The sequence below is a fragment of the Cydia fagiglandana genome, chromosome 4, assembly GCF_963556715.1.
Source record: "Cydia fagiglandana chromosome 4, ilCydFagi1.1, whole genome shotgun sequence".
Classification (NCBI taxonomy): Eukaryota; Metazoa; Arthropoda; class Insecta; order Lepidoptera; family Tortricidae; genus Cydia; species Cydia fagiglandana.
In genome coordinates this window covers 60,847-82,342 of record NC_085935.1, presented here as the reverse complement: position 1 = coordinate 82,342, position 21,496 = coordinate 60,847, and the positions used below count along the sequence as shown (strand labels likewise).

General features: G+C 39.4%; 2 protein-coding genes across 2 annotated transcripts; both read right to left on the bottom strand.

Moving 5' to 3' along the window:
• Window positions 1–468: 468 nt before the first annotated feature.
• On the bottom strand, window positions 469–2,453 carry LOC134663370 (uncharacterized). Its single transcript, XM_063519733.1, has 2 exons — window positions 695–2,453; window positions 469–550 (listed from the first exon to the last, which is right to left on the bottom strand). The coding sequence occupies exons 1-2, from the start codon at window positions 1,954–1,956 to the stop codon at window positions 469–471; spliced, it is 1,344 nt and encodes a 447-aa protein (XP_063375803.1). The 5' UTR covers window positions 1,957–2,453.
• A 2,105-nt stretch (window positions 2,454–4,558) lies between these two features.
• Window positions 4,559–20,229, bottom strand: LOC134663369 (uncharacterized). Its single transcript, XM_063519732.1, has 12 exons — window positions 20,066–20,229; window positions 19,521–19,677; window positions 19,008–19,038; window positions 18,713–18,907; window positions 18,066–18,145; window positions 17,624–17,637; window positions 16,887–16,975; window positions 16,692–16,766; window positions 6,737–6,794; window positions 5,679–5,777; window positions 5,049–5,231; window positions 4,559–4,804 (listed from the first exon to the last, which is right to left on the bottom strand). The coding sequence occupies exons 1-12, from the start codon at window positions 20,198–20,200 to the stop codon at window positions 4,559–4,561; spliced, it is 1,362 nt and encodes a 453-aa protein (XP_063375802.1). The 5' UTR covers window positions 20,201–20,229.
• Between the last annotated feature and the right edge of the window lie 1,267 nt (window positions 20,230–21,496).

Sequence of the window (21,496 nt, the reverse complement as noted above, 5' to 3'; positions counted from 1 at the left end):
GACAAGGTTTTAATCTCAAAGCAATAGTAAAGTACTTAAATTATGCAACTAGGGGGAGGGCGTGATTTTGTAAACGAGGTCTATAATTCAAGACAGCCGCAGGCTGGCTATTAAAAAAAGATATGTTTCACAATCCATAACTCCCGGGACCATTTTAGGTATTTTCCCTTCAGTACATCTGCATGAAATAAGAATACTGGTGGTCCCCAGGAGCGCCCTGCAGCGGTCCGTAAGTTTATAAACAGAACAAAGGGGTTTGTTGACTTCATTCGACCATCATTAACTTCCAAATAGCAGGTGGTCTCTAGTAGAAAACAAATCAAGTGATCTGATCCCATATCACAGAAAAATTAAAGGACTGACACTGAGTACTGAGACTGAATAGCAGGTGGTCTCTAGTAGAAAACAAATCAAGTGATCTGATCCCATATCACAGAAAAATTAAAGGACTGACACTGAGTAGGTAACTTACATTTTTCGAGCATCATCTAAGGTTTCGCTCGTCCTATTCACCAGCTCTAGGGTTTCTCGCAAAGTGCTGCATGCTGGTCTGAAAATGATATTGATTAATATAAAGATTTTTAACATTAGTTGGCAATAGCCCTGTCTTGTTTTTGTACACTGTTTCGGTATAAATGCGTTAATTAAACTTTAAATAATGTCGATTTCGAGACTATATTAATCACCAACTTACATAGGAGCAGCATTCTCCGCCTCGAACATTTCATCACCTTGGCACCTGTCAGTCCTCTCAGGTCTCTGTACTTCCTGGTTCCACTGATGATAACCCCCTGTCTCATCTTCTTGGCTCCCTTCGATTCGATTGCAATTGTCACACCTACTATTCCACCGGAGTATGCCGACACTCTTTTTGAAATTATGTATGTGTATATTTGAACCCGCCAGGTCATTCGACGGAAAACAATTTTCTACATTTGTCTGTAAAAACGGATCTTCAGGATTGGAAGTGCAAGACTGGTTTTCCGATGTTTTGTTGATCCGAATGCTTGTATAATCTATAAAAGTCTGTCGTAATGCTTCCAACCCCCTCATGATCCCCTCTGGGGTGATGAACCAGCGATCGTTATCCGACGAGGCCAACCTGTCACACAGTCTAGTGTCCTCGACAGGAGCGAAACGAACGTGTCTTTTACTTGATATATTCGACTCTTGTGTTGAGTGTGTATCCTCTCGTTGGCTAGGTGTTACCGTCGTTTGATCCCATGATTGTGTTTTTTTACAGGGGCAGGTGCTTAGGCATTTTACTGGAGTTGGTATTATCTTTTTACAGGGACATATGCATTGACATTCTTGCTGCCCGTATTTTGATGGCTTCAAGATTTTATTCATGAACTGTTCTGATCTCGTGTATTCGAGTTGACTATCTGAGCCAGTATACTTGTCACAGGTTTTTATCTCGCAGTTGACAGAACTGAAACGAACGTGTCTTTTACTTGACATATTCGACTCTTGTGTTGAGTGTGTATCCTCTCTTAGACTAGGTGTTACCGTCGATAGATCCCATGATTGTGTTTTTTTACAGGGACATGTGCTTAGGCATTCTACTGGAGTTGGTATTAACTTTTTACAGGGACATATGCAATGACATTCTTGTAAATTTAATTGCTCGTCGTTTTCTGATGGCTTCAATATTTTCGAGTATTCGAGTTGACTATCTGAGCCAGTAGATTTGTTACAGATTTTTGTCTCGCAATTGCAAGTACATTGGCAGTCTTCGCAGATCATTTCCTTGTTTTTTTCAGATATACTTAAGTTATCTGTCGGAAAACGATCCGGGCAAAGGTTTTTGCAAGGACACTTACACTGGCATTGTTCTGTATTTTCTTCTTGATTTCCCCTTGTTCGTTCAGTTTGGTTCGGTTCCTCGGAGCATTGACTTTGTTCATATGGATTTCCACTCACTTCATTTGGAGTTTTATTGCTGTGTTCCCGCATCTGTACATCGCTTTGGTTGAAAGAAACATGCCTTGACCCAGGATGTAAAGTTTCAAGAATACTTGAACATGAACTAGAAGTCGGTATAATATATCTACTTTGGCGCTGAGGACTTGATGAAAGGTTTTGTCTCTGAGGTGTAGAACTAACGCTCGGTGTGAACGTAGGTTCATATTCCTGATTTCCGCTTTGATTCAGACTTGAAATGGACTCATCCTGAAGATTCCTACTTAAGTTCCTGGGACTATAGTCTGGTATTAAATTATCACTCTGAATGAGAGGATTGTTACTCGTTACAAGCGGATGTCCATAATTATTACTGGTACTGCATTCTAGTGTTAAATCAAGACTTTGATGGAGTTGAGTTTGTGTATGGTCTGGGGTGTCGAGCCTCAGCGTGGTCTGGTCGTGGACATTGGCGGCAGCTGCAGCCTGCTCATCGTACTCACATGCAACTGACACTGCGTTAGCTTCTGAACCATCGTCGGGTATCTTTATAGGAGATTTTACCTGAAAAAAGGTTTCCTAGTGGATACATCGATAAACCTTATTACAAAAGACATGTATAAGGTCCACCGATGGGCAGTTAAGAGTCTTGCTGTTTGTACAGTCACCGTCAGATGTCGGAGCTGTCGAGTCGATATTTGTGAGGGCCTTGGCTGCTCCAATATATCTGATGGCGACTGTACATCCCACACAGGCGAAAAATCAATAAAAGTCGGACAAAACCAAAAAACTTCTAAGTAGCCCCAACAGGCAAAAACCAATCTGAGCGGGTAGTCCAATAAACAGTGCACGCTACTCGCATAATCATTTTCATGTTAGAGTCATCTACGCGACACGTTCTCATTCCAAAGTTCGACTTGTTCAAAGGCGAATATTTTACTGCTCTGCGAGTGTTACTTATGTGCTTACTTATTTATCGTTTGCTTTCAGAAAGTTGTGATTTAATGATGGATACCCTTCCAGGAGGTAATAACCTAATTACTAATAGTTACTTTTGATAGCTATGCTTGCTGGTTTATTATAAAAAAAAATAAGTGTAATGTCTTGTATTTTTTGCACATTGTTTAACTTCACCAAGGAGAAAAGTACAACTTCCTGATAGATCCGTTTTTGATATTATCAATTTTAGAAACTACAAAACTTGGGTTTTAACATACAACCATTATTTTATGCGACCTTACGCGACGTTTTAACAAAATTTTCATTTTAATCGATGACTAGTGTAATCAAAAATGTGACTAAGCGACATTTTTTTTTAGGCAAATGGCTATGGAAGACACTTTCAAAAGACTTTTAGTGTCTTCCGATCCTTATATAACAGGACTAAGAAAATTGGGTAGTAAAAAGTCGCTTCCCATATGCCAAAATGTTTTAAATCTTTTAAAGGACCAGATATTATGATCAAAATTTAATAAAATGTCATAATAAATTGTAATTTTGTTTTTATTAGTTGGCAAACCTGCATAAATACGATTTCTATAATAATCCTGAATGTTTAGGTTTTGTCCGACTTTTATTGATTTTTCGCCTGTGTGCATCCTCATAAGACGTCCACTGCTGAACATAGGCCTCCCCCTTTTTTGGGGGGTGAATGCCATAATCGCCACGCTTGGCAGGCGGGTTGGCGATCGCAGTCGAGTACACCAAATTTGAGGGACGCTGCTGCCCGTCCACCGGTGGTCTTGGACGTGGTTTAAGGACATATATACCCGGGTCCTGGACGTAGTTTAAGGACATACCCGGGTCCATTTAAGAACATACCCGTACCTGTACCTACTTATCTTATCTTATAGTTTTCGGGGGCCCTTCTGATGGATACACTTCGACCCATACCGACCACTTTTGTGGAATTACCACCTAGGAAAGATTTGTAACTACTCAACCTACCTACTTGACGACGACTGTACCTATATGACACATAGCTAGTGCAAGCCAATAAACGTATGACATTGATGTATGTTATTGTCGAAAACACAGTTACTTAATTACTAAGTATAGGTTGATAAACTCAGAAGAGAAGTGGCGCAGACTGGAGATAGTGCCTGTAACATAGATTGACACAAAATAATAGAATAATAGAAGAAAAATTACCAGAGGTAGTATTATTGAAATGAGCGACTCGTCTGGCAGCTCTATGGTGCCGTTTGGAGTCGACGTCACGACGCGCGCGCACATACCGACATGCTACAACAAATAGAGACTTGATCATGATATCGAGATGATTGATATTCCAACGTTATGCTGGCTGTGCACAATCGTTTTTATCAATTCTAAGATCGACCGGGAAACTCTGCTCGTCTTGCCAGTCTCGGGTCGGGTCGGTGTTTGCCGATTTCTCGACGAGTGTGTACAGTTGGCGTTACACATTTATCTAAATGGCGAGGTAAATGATGACCATCGCATTTCACTAACTCAACGTATACAAGCAATTATGAGCTACACCGAATTAAGAAAATGTTTTATAGCGTAATCATCAACATCGGTCCAAACATTCTATACAATAAATCTACGACTAAACACAAACCTGGCAGAGAAATATTAAAATTCCAACCAAGAAAACACCAGTAAAACTCAAAATCATGTATCCAGGAACAAACTAGTTAGACTTTCGTGACAGCTGCACGTCCTCGTGAAAGGGGCGAAAGTCCCCGCTGGAGTCGAGCAGGTCGGTGAGGGGGTGGGGCGGCGGGGGCGGGGGCGGGGGGACGTCGCGGCGCCGCGGGCGCGGCGGCCGGGCGCCGGGCGCGGGCAGCGGGAGCGAGGCGCGCGACGGCGGCCGCCCGCAGTTGTCCCCGCTCACGAAGTCGGACTTGATGGAGTAGTCGAGCTCTTTCTTCTTCAACTGTGGAAGAAAATCGATTAAGGAAATATTGATGGTGTTTATGTGCCCGTTTCGAGTGCCCGTCGGAATACGCCCGCGGAATGTGAAACTGGAACGATTGATTTTTGAAGATAAAGCTATATGAAGAAGATTATGGAGGACGGTTTCAAATCACAGATAATATGACGGATACGTACGGAGACCGTGGAAAAATTGGCAGGATAGTGCTCAATCCTGGACTCTTAATTCCCTCTTATAATAATACCTGAGCCTTGGCCTGGCGCAGCTGTCGCACCATCTGCTTCACGATGGTCCTCTGCAGATCGAGCTTGACCCGGGCGTCGCGGCGCTCCACGTCGATGGCCACGACCAGCCGGCGCAGCGAGCTCAGCTCCTCGATCAGCCCGAGGTTGAGCTTGTGCACGGCGCGCAGCTTCACGCCGCTCGACTGCGGACAGAATGACACGGTTACTACCTCGGCTTCATTGAGGGCCGAACGACTTCTAGCACCTTATAAACTACCTACTTTAGAAAGCCCTATGTAAACCCCCTACCTAGCCCCTAAACCTAAATGGTCGCGTACTTCCTCCCGCGGACGCTCAAAGTCAAACTAAGACCTCCTAGTTTGACTCAAAACTAAGAGTTAATTACATACACCAAACTAATTATAACACAACACCGATAAACGTGTCGTACCTTCCTCAGGTACGACGTACGACACGTTTAGGTACAACGACGTTAATAGTTAGGTCGAAGTATACTTTTTTTTATAGTAGTAATATTGTTTGATGATAATATACTTCATCGGTGTCTACTATTACAAAAGGGATAATGTAAAGGGATGTTACATATGTAGAAAATGTTTCTAAATGAAAATGTATATAGGTATATAAACCTGGAGGCTGATCTCCATGTTGCGGATGCGGTCGCGGTACTTGCCGGCCTCCTCGCGCAGCCGCTCCGCCAGGTCCTGCACCGGCACCAGGTCGCCGCACTGACAAACCAATACGTACGTACCTAGCTACGGCTTCATCATTATATTATATATAGTGAACATTCAACTCAGCCGAGTGCTACCACACCAGCTCCCCGCACGGCTCAACAACTGCTAGCTACGGTTTCCAGTCAATTGACTGGAATTGTATTCAAACATATAGGAGATGAGATGTTATCGCGTGTGAGCGCGTTTAAGATGAATTTATAGATATTTGCTTAAGGCCCAGTGAGTTCGTGTTCTTCTATCCCAGAGGTCGCTTTTTATCGGAAGAAAGCCGTATTTTATTATTTTAACATTTTTTTCTCGTATTTTTCCGTTTGAAACATTTGTGATAGTTTGACAGAATTGCGTTATCGTTCCGTTTAATCCGCACAGTGTCGCTTTAGTCGGCTCTACCGCTGCCCCCTATAGTTAATGCACGTTCCCTATTGTGATCCCAAAAAGCGCTACGACTTTTTAAAAACTCTTGTTTTCAGAACCTGCTGCACCTTAGATCGTATAAAATATTATAGCATGCGGCTGTTTTTGGGAAAAATTTGGAGGGGTCCTATTATCCGCTTTGATGTTAATAAGGTCTGCCCGTCTGTGATTAACTAATAATCAGTAAACTGAAACTATATCAATGTTTGGACCAATGTTGGGGGCTTCTTATGTTATGGAGAGCAATGTAAATAAAACACTCGTAGGAAATGACACAGTATTATGCTCACAATACTCGTAGTTACATTATAATTATATTTTCCATACACGAGGGGTATGGTGACATCTCAATAAATATATTTCGGCAGATTTGGCGTTTTAAGGCTAATTGTATGGAGACTGTCAGCGTACCCAGCGTTTGAAAAATAGTGATACAACTTATAGATGAATACCTAATAAAGATTATAATAATGAGTTTTCCTTGAGTCCGATCTACTAACAGACTATTAACTAACCAACTGATAAACTAATTTTACCTCGGCTCCCGTGCAGCACATGCCAGCCATCACCTCGGCATCTTTCATTTGAACATTGCTGAAATAAATAAGTATTCTATATAGGTTCGTGAGCAAGAAAGCCTTTTCAATAGCATTCAATTTTACGGTGTACCTACAAAGAGTAACTAAGCTCGTCGAAGATCTATTCCACTAGGATTGATTCGAATAAATAAGTAGGTATCTATCTCCACTAAACATGCTAAACAACTACCTACAGTAATTAATAATCAAACGAACTTACCTGTGAAGTTTGATTACAATTATACGAGTATCCAAATCCAAGACAACAAATATAATTTACAAGCAGCAGTACATGGAATCATGCCGTCCTTGTCACACATTTTAGAGATATAATATTTAAAAAACAAGTTCGCGCTGTTCCTCTCCCTCACTACGTCATCATCCCCAGCCATCCCACTCTAACCCCGCTCCTCGGATACCCGTCATTATTTCAGAGTGGATCTTTTTTGTGTTATGAACAGAGACTATTTTATTTTAATTTTCGGGGTTGGGGGGCGGGGATTTGTTGTCTTGGATTTGGATACTCGTATAATTGTAATCAAACTTCACAGGTCTTCATAAATAAACGTTTATCTATAAGATTAAAAATGGTGAAATGTTCGAAGTGTGACAAATTAATCAACAAAAAAAGACCAGGATTGAGGTGTAACCAATGTACCAAGTGGCATCACGGTGATTGTGCGAACTTATCTAAAGAGGAGCTGACGTCGCTATTTGCGGCGGAGGACGTGGATTGGAGATGCCGCACCTGCGTAGGCAAGGCCAAACCAAAACGTCTGTCATTTATAATGCCAGATGCCGAACCTGCTGAAGACGAGGTGGAAACCGATGGCGAACAGCAGCCTAGCAACAGCAGCGAGAACAACATGAAGAATAAAGTAGTTTGCGACATCCGCCGAGAGATTCGCGTAATCTTACGTGAAGAGCTCCAGAATACACTTCAATTCTATTCAGATAAAATAGACGATTACGAAATTAAAATGAAACAATACGAATCACAATGTATCGACCTCAAAAACAAATGTAAAAACCTTACCCTCCGCAACGAGGCGCTCGAACAGAAGGTAATAAATATTGAACAAAGCCTTCTTAAAAATTACATCGAAGTCGATGGAATAAAAGAACAAGAGCAGGACGACCCGAGATCGGTCATCGTCAAAATATGCAACAAAATAAAGAAAAAAGAACAGGACATACTGAAGGTATACCGTAAAAAGCCAAAAAATCCGAAAAAGGACTCGAACAAGCCGTCGCCTATTGTTGTAGCACTCAGCGAGGGACAGCGGGACAGCTGGATCGAGGCAGCGAAAGATGCGAAACTGAATGCTAAGGACCTGGATTTGGAAGGAAACTCTAAAATATACGTTCGGGAGTCACTAACGCCCTACACGTCGGCACTCCTGTGGCAAGCAAAAAAGGCCCTTAAGGAGACAAACATCTGCCAATATGTGTGGTGTAAAGATGGCACGGTAAAGGCAAGAAAAACGGAAAAAGCCAAAATTTTCATAGTACGATCAGAAAGTGACATCGACAGACTCGTCTCAGAGTTATCTGAAGATTGAAAAAAAAAAACCTATATTTAGTCACTAATTACCAACGCTTAATCAAAGACAGAGGGCATCATAACATCAATCTACGAAGAAAACAGAGACAATTGGAATGAATTTACTGATAATATTCCGCATAAAAAAAGGTCATTCATTACTCTACATGTGAATATAAGATCACTACTAAAGAACTTCGCACAATTGGAATATATAATAACAAATAGCTCAAGGATAGTGGACATTGTCGTGCTTACCGAAGCCAACGTGACGCACGAGTGTGTAAAACTGTTTGAGTTAGAAGAATATGAGATGTACCACGAACTAAGGAACAATAGAAAAGGAGGAGGAATTATAATCTACGTCCACAAAAACGTGAAGTTTACGAGATACCCGGTATGTACGCGTAGTTTCGAGTGTATATTAGGCGAGGTAGTAACAAATAAAAACATTAAAATAGACTTATGTGCAGTGTATAGACCACCTAGTTTAAATAAATCAGTATTTGTAACCGAAATAAAGCACCTACTAACAAAATCGAGCATACGAAACAATTTTATATTGATAGGCGATATGAATATTAATTTAAAAGATTATAATAATAATATAGTATCTGAGTATATGAACATGCTATGTGAAAAAAGTCTAGACAGTGGCATCAGTCAATACACGAGAATAGCAATGGTAAACAACAGTATTACTAAGTCGTGCATAGACCATATTTTTATACGTAATGCAAGTGTGCCGGCGGGGACGGAGCGAGTCATAAAAACAGCTGTGATAAACAATGCGCTCGCCGACCACTTCGTCACCTGCTGCGCGTTCATAGATAACAAGCCTGAATGCACTACAGCGAATCTCGTCCGTAAAATTGATAACAAGAAGGTTCAAAGTGAATTAGCCGCTATTGACTGGAGCCAAGGTCTATCTTATAATAAACCAGAAGAGATTTTAAACTTCGTTATTAGTAAGTTTAACACTGTATATGATAAAAGTGAATATAAAATTAATGTAAATCAGAGTAAAAGAAAAACATGTAACTGGATTAACAAAAAAGCGATAACGATGTGTAAACGGCGGGACGAATTGTTTAAAATATGGTATAAGGACAAAAGTAATGCCAACAATAGACTAATATACAACCAGTATAGAAATAAAACGAGTTCTTATTTAAATACCTTAAAAAATAACTATGTAAAAAACGAAATCACACTTAATTTTCGAAACTCAAGAAAGGTATGGGCAATAGTTAATAAATTATGTGGTAGGATCTCCAAATCTGTCGATGATATTATAACCACCGCCTTCAAAAATAAAATGCCGAAGGAAATTGCTAACAACTTTGCCGGAGGATTTCGTGATAACGTAAAGAAGATATGTAGCAATTGTAATCATTCATTATTGGACGAACGGTCATATGTTAACGTCACAAAGTTGTCAATGCGATTATCGAATGCCAAGGAAGAAACAATATACTCCATAATTAGACATCTTAATGACAGAAAAAGCCCAGGTTTTGATGGTATTCGCCCAGTAGACATAAAATACGTAAACGCACAAATCACGCCGATCATTACTCACCTAATAAACGCGTGTATAAAAAATTCATACTACCCAGACGAACTAAAAATAGGAACTATAAGACCCATTCATAAAAAAGGGTCATACAGCGACATAGACAACTATAGACCGATCACATTACTACCATGTATCGATAAAGTGATTGAAAAGTATATAGGTGACGAAATTAACAAATACCTTACTAAAAACAACATAATTCACCACAAACAATACGGCTTTCAAAGAAAAAAGAATACGTCACAATTATTAAGTAAATTCACTAATGAGATTAATCAGCATTTAAATGACAAAAAGTATGTTTTAGCCATTTTTGTTGATTTTAGTAAGGCATTTGAAACTCTACGGTACGATACACTATATGCCAAACTTAAAGGAAGTGGAATACAGGGCCCTCTTCTTGATTTTTTCAAAAATTACCACCATAACCGTTATACTACAGTAAAAATAAACAATATACTAAGTGATCTAATCCCAACCGAGGAAGGCACGGCTCAAGGCTCGATTTTTGCTCCTACCGAATATTTATTGTATGTAAACGACATGTGTAACATATTTAAAGAGGGCTCGGTATACCAATTCGCAGATGACACCTGCCTCCTAGTGGCGGACAGGGACATTGAGAAGGCCAGATGTCTCATGCAAAATAACTTTGATCTCCTTTGCAAATGGGCCCACGACGTGGGTCTCGTCTTGAACTACTCAAAAACGAAACTAATGAACATTCACTCAAACTATATGCCCAAAAAAGACAAGCCGGTAATTAGAGCTCACAGTCATCAATGCTTTCATAACAACAATTGTTACAATACAAAAGGTCCATGTAACTGTGAATCACTCGAACTCGTCACCGAACACACGTACCTAGGATTAATTATTGATAATCACTTTAATTGGGGGCCACACATAAACTACGTTTGTAACAAACTAAGATCAGTGCTGGCAAAATTTGCAGTGTTAAAATTTAAAATACCTTATACGTTACTCAGAATGTTATACCTGGCGCTAGCACAATCCATTATTGACTATGGATTAAGTAGTTACGGTAGAACGTATAAAACATACATAAATAAAATATATAGACTACAGCTAAGTTTATTAAAAACGATCGCCCCAAATAATGTAAGAGGAAAAATAGAGAGCCATGAAGAATTATTACAATATTGTAAAATTATTAGTATACATAAGAAAATAGATATGGCAATAATCAATGAGGAGATTTTAAACATAGGAAGCCTAAACAAAAACTGTAGACCTCAACATTTACGAAAGTTATCCTATTTGCCTCGATTTGTCCTACCAAAGTGTGTTAATACATATGGTAAACGACGATGGGAATATTTGTTACCACATACCCTAAACAAACTACCCGAAGTAACTTATAATAATATCAATAACAACCCACATAAATGTAAACAAATATTGAAAGCCCTATATCTTAGCTAAGTAAATTATAGGTATACGTCACACTTATAGGAGTGTCTCATATCACGAAGATGGGGAATCTAGACTACAACACCTCATAATAAGAAACATGATTGCCGACTTCGTGAAATGAAATACTCCATAGTTTAATATACTTAATATTAATAGTAAATAAGAGCGATTTACAGCGGCAGTTAAGCCTCAGGGGGCTTTGTTCGCTGTCATGATTTTTTTAAATGTATTATTCTGTGTTAATAAATAAATGAAAAAAAAAAAAAAAAGGTAAGTTCGTTTGATTATTAATTATACTTCCTATCCAAATCCAAGACAACAAATATAATTTACAAGCAGATGTTCAGAGCCTTGTATCTAAATACAGGTGCGAAAATAAAATGAAATATCGATATCAAATCAGTAAGTTACGTATACCGTTACTGATATTACTGATTTTAGCTCACAATTTAGTAGGATATATCTACCTGATAATGTAATTTTATATAAGTATAGCATCGTCTATTATAATGATAAGCGTCATTAATTAACGGGTAAAATCAGGTACCTTTTATATTCCTTTTTGGTGAAAGTAAAAAATAATAAAGTATTAAACTTTCTTTGAAGTTATTGTAATACCTATTGATAGACTTTAAAAAACAACTTCATAAAATTATGGTTATAACTATTGTTTATGTAATTTTGCCTTTGCTTATGTAGACCATTGAAAGGTGTGTCCAATCTTTAGCTCTGAACCAATTTTTATAGCACTTTATTCCCATTACATTATTGGAATTTCAATTTAAATTTTACTAAGATATACATTGTTTTAATTTTCAAGATTATAATTACTACAACGGTTTAGGTTGTTTTCTGTCAGACACTTATACATATAAATAAGCCATTTTGTATCATTTAGATTTTACCAACCACTCACTGGATGTAATTATTTTATGCGTTATGATTAATTTATGAATGCATGTCTTTTTGAGTATTGACAAGTAGAATAAAATATAACTTTATGAAACTTTGCAATGAATATCCAATACAACAATAAATACCCTCTTCTATACACAGCCTTTAAATGTGGGTAAAGACGATTTTTCTTCATTGCAAGGTTGTCATAGAAATCATTTTTCTATACTTTTAGACTAAGTCCGGACAATTACTAGTAGATAAGCCTGTAGGTGCTGTTTTGAAACTTATAATTTTTCAAATTTTCATTTATAATTCAGCTTCAAATTATAGATTTATATAGTTGGTCAAGCCAATTTGTCAGTCAGTAACAGGAAAACTATACTCATCCTCTTCTTTTGGGTGCTAGTACTAGTGTAAGACAAAGATAGTATGATTTTCTCTTTCTTTGATTGAAATGAGACAGTCACATTCTCAAACTATAATTAAATAGCTAAATAATGTATATAATAGACTACCTTTATTAATAAATAACTCGTCTTTCTTTACGTATCTGACCGATGACGACTACACGTGATACAAGTGGCAAGCAAACTTTGGTCGCTTGTAGTGTAGGTATATAGTTAGGTCTTAAGGTATGATATATAATTTGTGGACGATAAGGCATTTACTTGAAATTTATCATTCAAGGAGTAACATACAGTAACCTCTTTTAAAAGTAACAATTATACTGTGCAGCGTGCACAGTATTCTTGTGATACACAACCAACAATCATTATTTAAGCTTTCTCGTGTTACGTAGCTTTCAATAGGGTATTATATGTATACTGTAAGTATTTAAAATAAATTATTTTACACCATGCATGAAATACACAGATAGGAGTTATTTTTTGAAACACAAGTTCTATTTAATAAATTGGATAGAAATATAAAAAGTAGGTGAGTTGACCGTGACGTCACGATCTAATGTTTCATATAAATTCCACATTAGCAAATCGTTTTGACAGTTCTAAAGAGGTAACTGATTTGTAGTAGTAGTAGTAGTAGGAAAATACCCTATTATAACTGTACAGCAAGACAATATGACAACCTAGTGCATTTAAATTAATGACAATATTTAATTTTATTATTGTTTAAGGATGATCAATCCTTTATTGCGATTGTCAATCTAGCTACTTATTTAGCGATGGCGACTCATGAAACAGGTTACAGCATTTAACTCTGGTTGCATGGTTGTACAATTGTGCATATTGGTTTTCAACTGAGGATTCCAGCGTTGATTTCGCGTCGTGGGATATATGCATCAACCACGGCGCAGCCCCTGTTAGTTGCGGCGACGGTCCCCTGAAGTTTAGAGCTGAGATAACCAAATCGTAATAAGCAAATCGTACTGGATTTGTTACGAGTAGGTAAATCGGGCTCGTTGAGATGGTATATATTTGACTGCAGGTCAAAGATGCTCTTTGAAGCTATTTGGAACACAACGTCGTGATGTGTATAATAATTTGAATGTAAAATCGGTTAAAGAGTTATATCTCTTTCCATATATTGTTCACTCGTCATACATTTTTTTTTATTAATAGGATTTTAGGCTGCATTAACACCAATTAAATTGTTTCAACGTAACTAAAGTCTCATATTTCACATACGTAAGCCAGTATACGTAGCCACATCATCACTATTAAAGTGGAGTCAACTTAAAGGTCTGGATACAGACTATGACAAGTACATTACATTGACATCAACACTGTTACAGTGGAGCAACGTTATATATCTTTGACTCATTTTATAACGATCAAAGCGTCTGCAGAACAAACATACCGAAGAGCGTAAAGACCGAAGAGCGAAGCGACTGAAGAGCGTATCATCCGAAGAGCGAAGCGACTGAAGAGCGAAGCGACTGAAGAGCGTATCGTCCGAAGGGCGAAGCGACCGAAGAGCGTAGCATCCGAAGGGCGAGGCGACCGAAGAGCGAAGCGACCGATGAACCAAATGACCGAAGCAATCGAAGAGCAAGTCAGCCATTATTATGTAGTTTTTGATATTACGCAATAATCATCATAAATCTTCAACACAGTAAATGTATAAAATTTAACCTCGACGCTGTGAAAGCGGAGCTCTCTACACAATGGCTGTGGCGTAAAAATAGCCTCATCACTATTAAAGTGGGGCAAAATTACCCTCAACGCTGTTAAAGCGGAGTTCTCGACACAATTAATGTGGAGTAAACATAGCCTCGTCACTATTAAAGTGGAGCAAATTTAGCCTCAACGCTGTTAAAGCGGAGCTCTCGACACATTTAATGTGGAGTAAAGATGGCCTCTTCACTATTAAAGTGGGGCAAATTTACCTTCAACGCTGTTAAAGCGGAGTTCTCGACACAATTAATGTGGAGTAAAGATAGCCTCTTCACTATTAAAGTGGGGCAAATTTACCTTCAACGCTGTTAAAGCGGAGTTCTCGACACAATTAATGTGGAGTAAAGATAGCGTCTACACTATTAAAGTGGGGCAAATATAACCTCAACGCTGTACAGGCGGAGCTCTCGACACAATGAATGTGGAAAATTTTGCCTCGACTTCTCGTTTGTAACTAAATATTTATTCGATATGAATTGTAATTTATACGTGTTAATTAATGTGCAATATCATAAACTCTCCTTTTGCAACTGAGTTTTATTTGATAACACGGTTTATACCGAGTACTTACCTGCCTGTTTGATGATCATCTTGTTGCATAGTATACCTAAGCTTCTAAGTACTCGCTCTACTTAAACTACCAAATTCTGAATCCCAGTTGTCATTTGGAGGTTTAACTTATATTTCCGATACGATTTACGCATGGGTTTACGATCCTCGACGCTATTATACTAGCGGAGTATTATTATTGGACGTAGTCCATATATTACACAAATCAAGTACCTATACTTTGTCCATGATTTATTTCATTCTAAAATTGCATTGAGTTGATAATGTGCGAGTGTATTAAAAGAATTGATGTTAGCACATTCATGAGGTTTACACGTACAAAGATAAACTCTTCACACTTGGTACGCCTCCGTTATAGAGTACTATTGTAGAAAGTAACTCGCTATGTGATGTTTAATATATAGCATTGGTACTTAATAGTGTCAATCAGTAATGTGTTATTTATCACAAAACAGGAGATCTGATGAGCAAAAGGAGGCGACCAGACCGACTGGACCCAAGACTCGACGATACCACGATTTGCGATTAAAGCTAGTACCTAATCCGTTTTAATCCTTACGGTACATTCACAATGTCGGTATTGGAGCACGCATAGCGCGTGCTGGTTGTATACATCAGTTACTGGCATTAAACACTTTAAACAGTAGGTCAAACTATTCTTTAAGTATCTTGTAGATTGTGTATTTAATGAAATTTTTCATGTGCCTAAATATAAAGGTACCTGTATACCTACAGTTATGAGGATACCTCCCCATAAGATGCTAATTAAACTTATTGGTTACAGAATATGTCTATTTGCACAAAGACACATTTGCTACCGTGCATAAGCACTTAAATATTACCAATCGGCAAGGATTAATATATCCTATCTTTATTATTACACGGTAGGGTAGGTCGGACATGGTAAGAACCGTTTTTGTGAAACGATTACCTAGTACATATAAATACCTATATAAATTTTATTCAATTCAGATATAATTTGTATACAGTATATAAAATGTGTAGGCGAAAGCATGTCAATATATAATATAATAATATGGTGTTCGCATTCGTAAACAATTTACTGAGCGAACATTGCATACCTAGTATGAATGTAACATATTTTATTCAAAACATGAAATGTAAGTAATATCGTACATATTACTATAATCTATCATTTGTGATTTATCTATTTATAGCTTCGTACTTATTTCATCCGTAAGCATTTTATTCTAAAAAGAAGGTAGTTGTAACAAGTGATTTCGTACGAAAGCAAAGATTACTTACTTAGTTGATTTATTAGGTAATGAGTTTATAACGCTAAATGAAATTACAATTTCAAATTAAAGTTTACCAGCAATGTAAAGGATTGCAAACGAGACTAGACTTGCCGTGCCGAAAAACCATTAATTTTTCGCTCGGCCACGGCGGCCGGCGGCTGTACAAGTAATGTTTTGATTCTATAATTATCATTCAGCGCTCAATAGACATATTAAAATTACTCACCCTAACTTCATCAATCGACACACACACAGATATATTTAGAGGAACACTATTTTGGCGAAAATACGTGTGACTCGGACTAACACAAAAACATGTAATGACGGGTATCCGAGGAGCGGGGTTAGAGTGGGATGGCTGGGGATGATGACGTAGTGAGGGAGAGGAACAGCGCGAACTTGTTTTTTGTGTGGCATGATTCCATGTACTGCTGCTTGTAAATTATATTTGTTGTCTTGGATTTGGATAGGAAGTATAATGATCAATACTAACGGCTTCCCGTCGCACCTCACCCTTGCCAACGACTGTTCGTATTGCTGCATATCCTTCTTCAAACTGTTCATCTCCCTGAGATTAAACAGTTGAAGATTTTCAGATCTTAATATGGAGTACACTGCAATTCTTTGTAAACTTGCCAAATTAGTTGTCTATAACCAAACGAACTCAAGAGGACACTCTAATAGTCACCTGTCTTTCGCAGTTACGTCGTTCTGTAGCGATTCGTTGACTAATGACAACTCAAGGTTCATATTCTTTTTTTCCATGCCATTGTAGTTCTGAAAACAAAATCGCAAAATGTTAGGGAAAGATTTTTAAATCTACCTACCTACATGCAAAATATTGACCAACAGAAACCATGTCTTACATGTTTATCAATAAATATTGACTATAACCATGTTCACAGCAATAAATCGAAATCTCACTGAGGCACACGCTCCGCACAAATCGATTCACTAAGGTGGTTCGGGAAATTGTTGATGATATGGAACGCCACAATGCGCAGTGCGCCGATAACAAATCACATCTTTAATTTTTAACAAGCAAATACGTGTACGAATGAAATTTAAATCACATCTTTATTTATGGCACGTGTACGTTTACGCTAATACATTCATTTACCTATTCACTGATAAAGAAATCACATAGGAAACTAAGCACATGCACAGACTGAGCTAATGAATTATTTTTTTATTATTAAAAGATATTTCCAGTTTTTTTTCCGAGAACGATCAACGGTTGATTCAAAGCGAGCGAGTCTAACGGGGCCCACTGATTAACAGTCCGCCGGACGGTATCGGCCTGTCAGTTAGAACAAAATATTGACCGTTCCGAACAACTGACAGGCCGATACCGTCCGGCAGACTGTCAATCAGTGGGACCCTTAAAACTAATTATTGAAAATTAATGACCACCCAATATCTTACCCCTATCCTGCAGACTGCGCCATATAAGGATAAATTATCATTACCGGATTCAAACTCCATTATTCTAGCCCCATAGTAAAAGTAGCTCAGTTTAGCGAGTAAAACCAAGCCCTGGATTTAAAGCCCCATGGTCAGACACACCATGTAGAATAATGGAGTTTGAATCCGGTAATGATAATTTATCCTTATATAGTGCAGTCTGCAGGATAGGGGTAAGATTGCCTGCCTGCTGTACCTTTGCCTGCCTACATTATGATGCGTATCAAGATACTTAGATACACATTCTAATATTCTAGCGCACCTTCTACTTGAAAGGTTATCTGGCTTCTCTTTGGAAAGGGCAGATGAAAATAAACACGTCGTCGTAATAAAAGGTATAATACATAAAACATAAATATCAAATTAATAAGTGCATCTCAAAATACAATGGATAATTATAAACGCGTGAACTTCAGCGAGCCGCTCGCCAGGTCGTCGCCGGAGCCCGAGTGGCCGCCCCCGTCGCCCTTCCGTAGCGACAGCCTGCGAGGAAACACCCCGTCAGTTGATAGGCCAGCATTCAAACCGAGGCATTAATTACGACCCAAGGGTGTCCAAACTTTTCGAGCCAAGAACCTCGCCAGGTCTTCGGATCTTCCGCTTCCTTTTAGCGGTCCCATTTATATCGTCTTTGACCCTTCTGATCCGTGCCGAGGGGCCAACTATGACAACTGGAGTTTACAATGGCCTGGGTTATATTGTCATACATTTAGAAACAGGTTTACCTAAAGGTTGTTAAAGCTAGATTCATATGAACAGTAACTTGTAATATTGTGTTTTGAAATTGCGAAACCAAAAATTCATACATCCTGAACCCCACTGGTTGCAGCCCCAGTAGAATTAAGTACTTGTTTCATTAATACCTAACCTAAGTAGGTAATATTATTAGAAGACATTATTCCTCGAGTTGCAATACCTATGTTTACCTATGTACTTAACCCTGAAGGGAAGAAGACTGCAATAATTGCCCTTAGTAGAAGTCAGACATAGGTGCCTACATATAAAGTAGCTCCTCTATTTATTCAGGGACCGTTACAGTAATTAACTCACCACCCATCGTCGCCGAAGATATCGCTGTGCGTGACCTCGAAGAAGTGTATCCCGTCGAGTGTGCAGAGATCTAGCTCCCGGAGCCGGCGCAGCACCTCGATGAGACCGCGCAGGTCCGCGTCCTTGCGCGCGAGCCGCCGCCGCAGCACCGCACGCTCGGCGCGCAGCTCGCACTCTATCTGCGGAAGGCTGGCGCTTCAAACAGACCACACTTTCAACAATCACATACACATAGACGTGACATGTCGCATCATTTACTATTGGTCTCGTGGTTAACATTTGTTCTTTTACACACAGTTGGAAGCGCGACGGGCAAGTTCTGAAGCCTATACATAATTTAGGTAAGTAGTTTATCTTCGATGGTATAAATTGGCAATCAGAACCAAACTACCGTGTCGACGACGATTTAACTACTAGGATTGACTCTTTGAGATTCAGCTGTGAACATGGTTAGGTTGCTTACAAAATTTAGCGAAATACTTTTTATTCCGTTAAAATTATCTAGACTTATTTTATCGCGAACGCATGCAATTTTATCTCTATTCAAATTATGACTTCATATTTTAACACTATGGTTGGATTTTCAAATTTTATTGTGAGGTTGGTCTTACCTTACCTGTGATTTTTAGCACTATATACAAAACCAGCGCGGCTGTTGTGCAGCTAAGTCACCTAATTTAAAAATTAAAGTGCACAACTAAGTTGGTACAATACGAGTAACGCTGCACCTGCCTCAACATCAATAGTGGTTTAAAGCCAATCCGCTGAAGCTACGTGATAGCACAGTGCTACAGTGACTGTTAGCGACAGCAGTGGCTCCCCCACACTCTTACCTCCGCGTGCCTCCGCCGCTCGGCCTCGGCCCGACTCGTGGTTTCTCGCTCTAACTCCTCCACGGCGCGCACCAGGAGCGCGTTCTGCGCCACCAGGTCGCTCACCCACGACCGCAACACTCGCGCCTGCATCTGCATAATAAGTACCTATACATAAGTACAGTCGCCATCAGATATATCGGAGCGGCCAAGGCGCTCACAAATATCTGAGCACGCCTCTATTGTCAGAGCGTTAGAGTGCGTGTTCAGATATTGTGAACACCTCGGCCGCTCCGATATATCTGATGGCGACTGTACCTAATAACATATGATATATCGAACCACGAAAAATAGCCTGTCAAATAAGCGTCTTAGCAGAGCGTCCGCTAATGGCTGTCGCAGGTGCACGGAGCGGCCCGCGCCATTTGGCGTCGCTAACATGCTCATAGTATTTTTTTGTGAACCCGCTCAACCGCTCGTGCACCCGCGCCAGCGAGCGGACGCCCTAGCTACTCTAAGACCAGCCTGTATTGAACCTCACCTGCAGTTTGTCCGCTCCCCCGACCCTCTCGAGCAGCTGCAGCCGGTCTTCATACGCTCGCTGCACCTCCTTCAGCACGTCGAGCGTGGCGCCGTTCCGACACTCGCACTCCTCACATTCCGCGACGTTCTCCATTGTGTTACGATTTACTTGGTTCTCACATCGTGGGCGACGGGCGGACATCTTCTGACAGTTGTCAGTCGCTGACGGATTTGTTCTTTTAAAAAGTCTAAGTTCGGCACCAAAAAGTTATTATTTATATAATATAAATTTTAAGTAAAATTTTATTAAAAAGCAGAGATCGTAAATTTTATAGCATTTTCGGTGCAGCGGAGTGGTGTTAACGGAACTGGCAACCTTTACCATTTCAGTTGGAATCATCTATACTTGCCTATTCCGTTAACACCACTCCGCTGCAACAAAAATGCTATTAAATTTACGATGTCTGATAATAATAACATAATTTAAGTTAAAACTATCAGCGCAAGTGTAAGAACGAAGCTCTAAAATAAATTTTATTTGACCTCTGTCACCTGTTTGATTTTATATACATGATTATACAATGAATAAATGAAATGAAATGATGTTTATTTTATTTTAGTTTTTTTTTTTGATAACAATGATTTGCCATTTCATAAATCGTCTATTTCTATCAGTCATTACGATAGTAAATTTACATCACAGTACTTCCTATTCCTATGTTATGACATGCATCACATGACATGTATACTGTAGTGTAGTCAGATCATACACAGCTGCTATCAGCTGATACAGCTGATACTTGATGCCTATCTCCCATATATGTATTTACTACTTTATAGAACATAAAGTTAACGATGCCATAAACCTTGACTTACTGTAATTTACTATACAATGGTTAATGACCATTGCCATAGCTTCCACTCGATTAAACCTGTTAAAACCTTAGTATATAAGGCCAGCGCTTTCTACCAATATATTCAGTATTTACTCGACTCTTGTGTTATCATTATAACCCCTGAACGCCGAACACTTCATGGCGACCCTGCCAGTCGGGCTGCTCGAGGCAGCCACAGCTTAGACACCGCCCAGCCAGCCAGCCAGTAAGCCAGCCAGCCAACCAGCCAGCCAGCTAGCCCAGCACCAGGCCCGCCGCCACTACCAACACCGCCTGTGCCTAACAGCAACCACCAGATGACTACAGGGCAGGACGAGTGCGGCATGCGCGCGCCGCCCGCCGGCGCCAGCGTCTAGGAAGAGCATATTATCAACCCCGCCGCCATTAGCCAGCACCTGCAGCGAGTCACAAGCACCAGAGCCGTCGCTACTACTACCCCCCTAGCGTCCAACAACGACCATACGATGTTAAGAGGTACAATTTAAGCATAACTGTGTTATACCAATTTCAAATATTGTTGTAAGCAAAGTGAATATTTCCGTACCATCTAAATT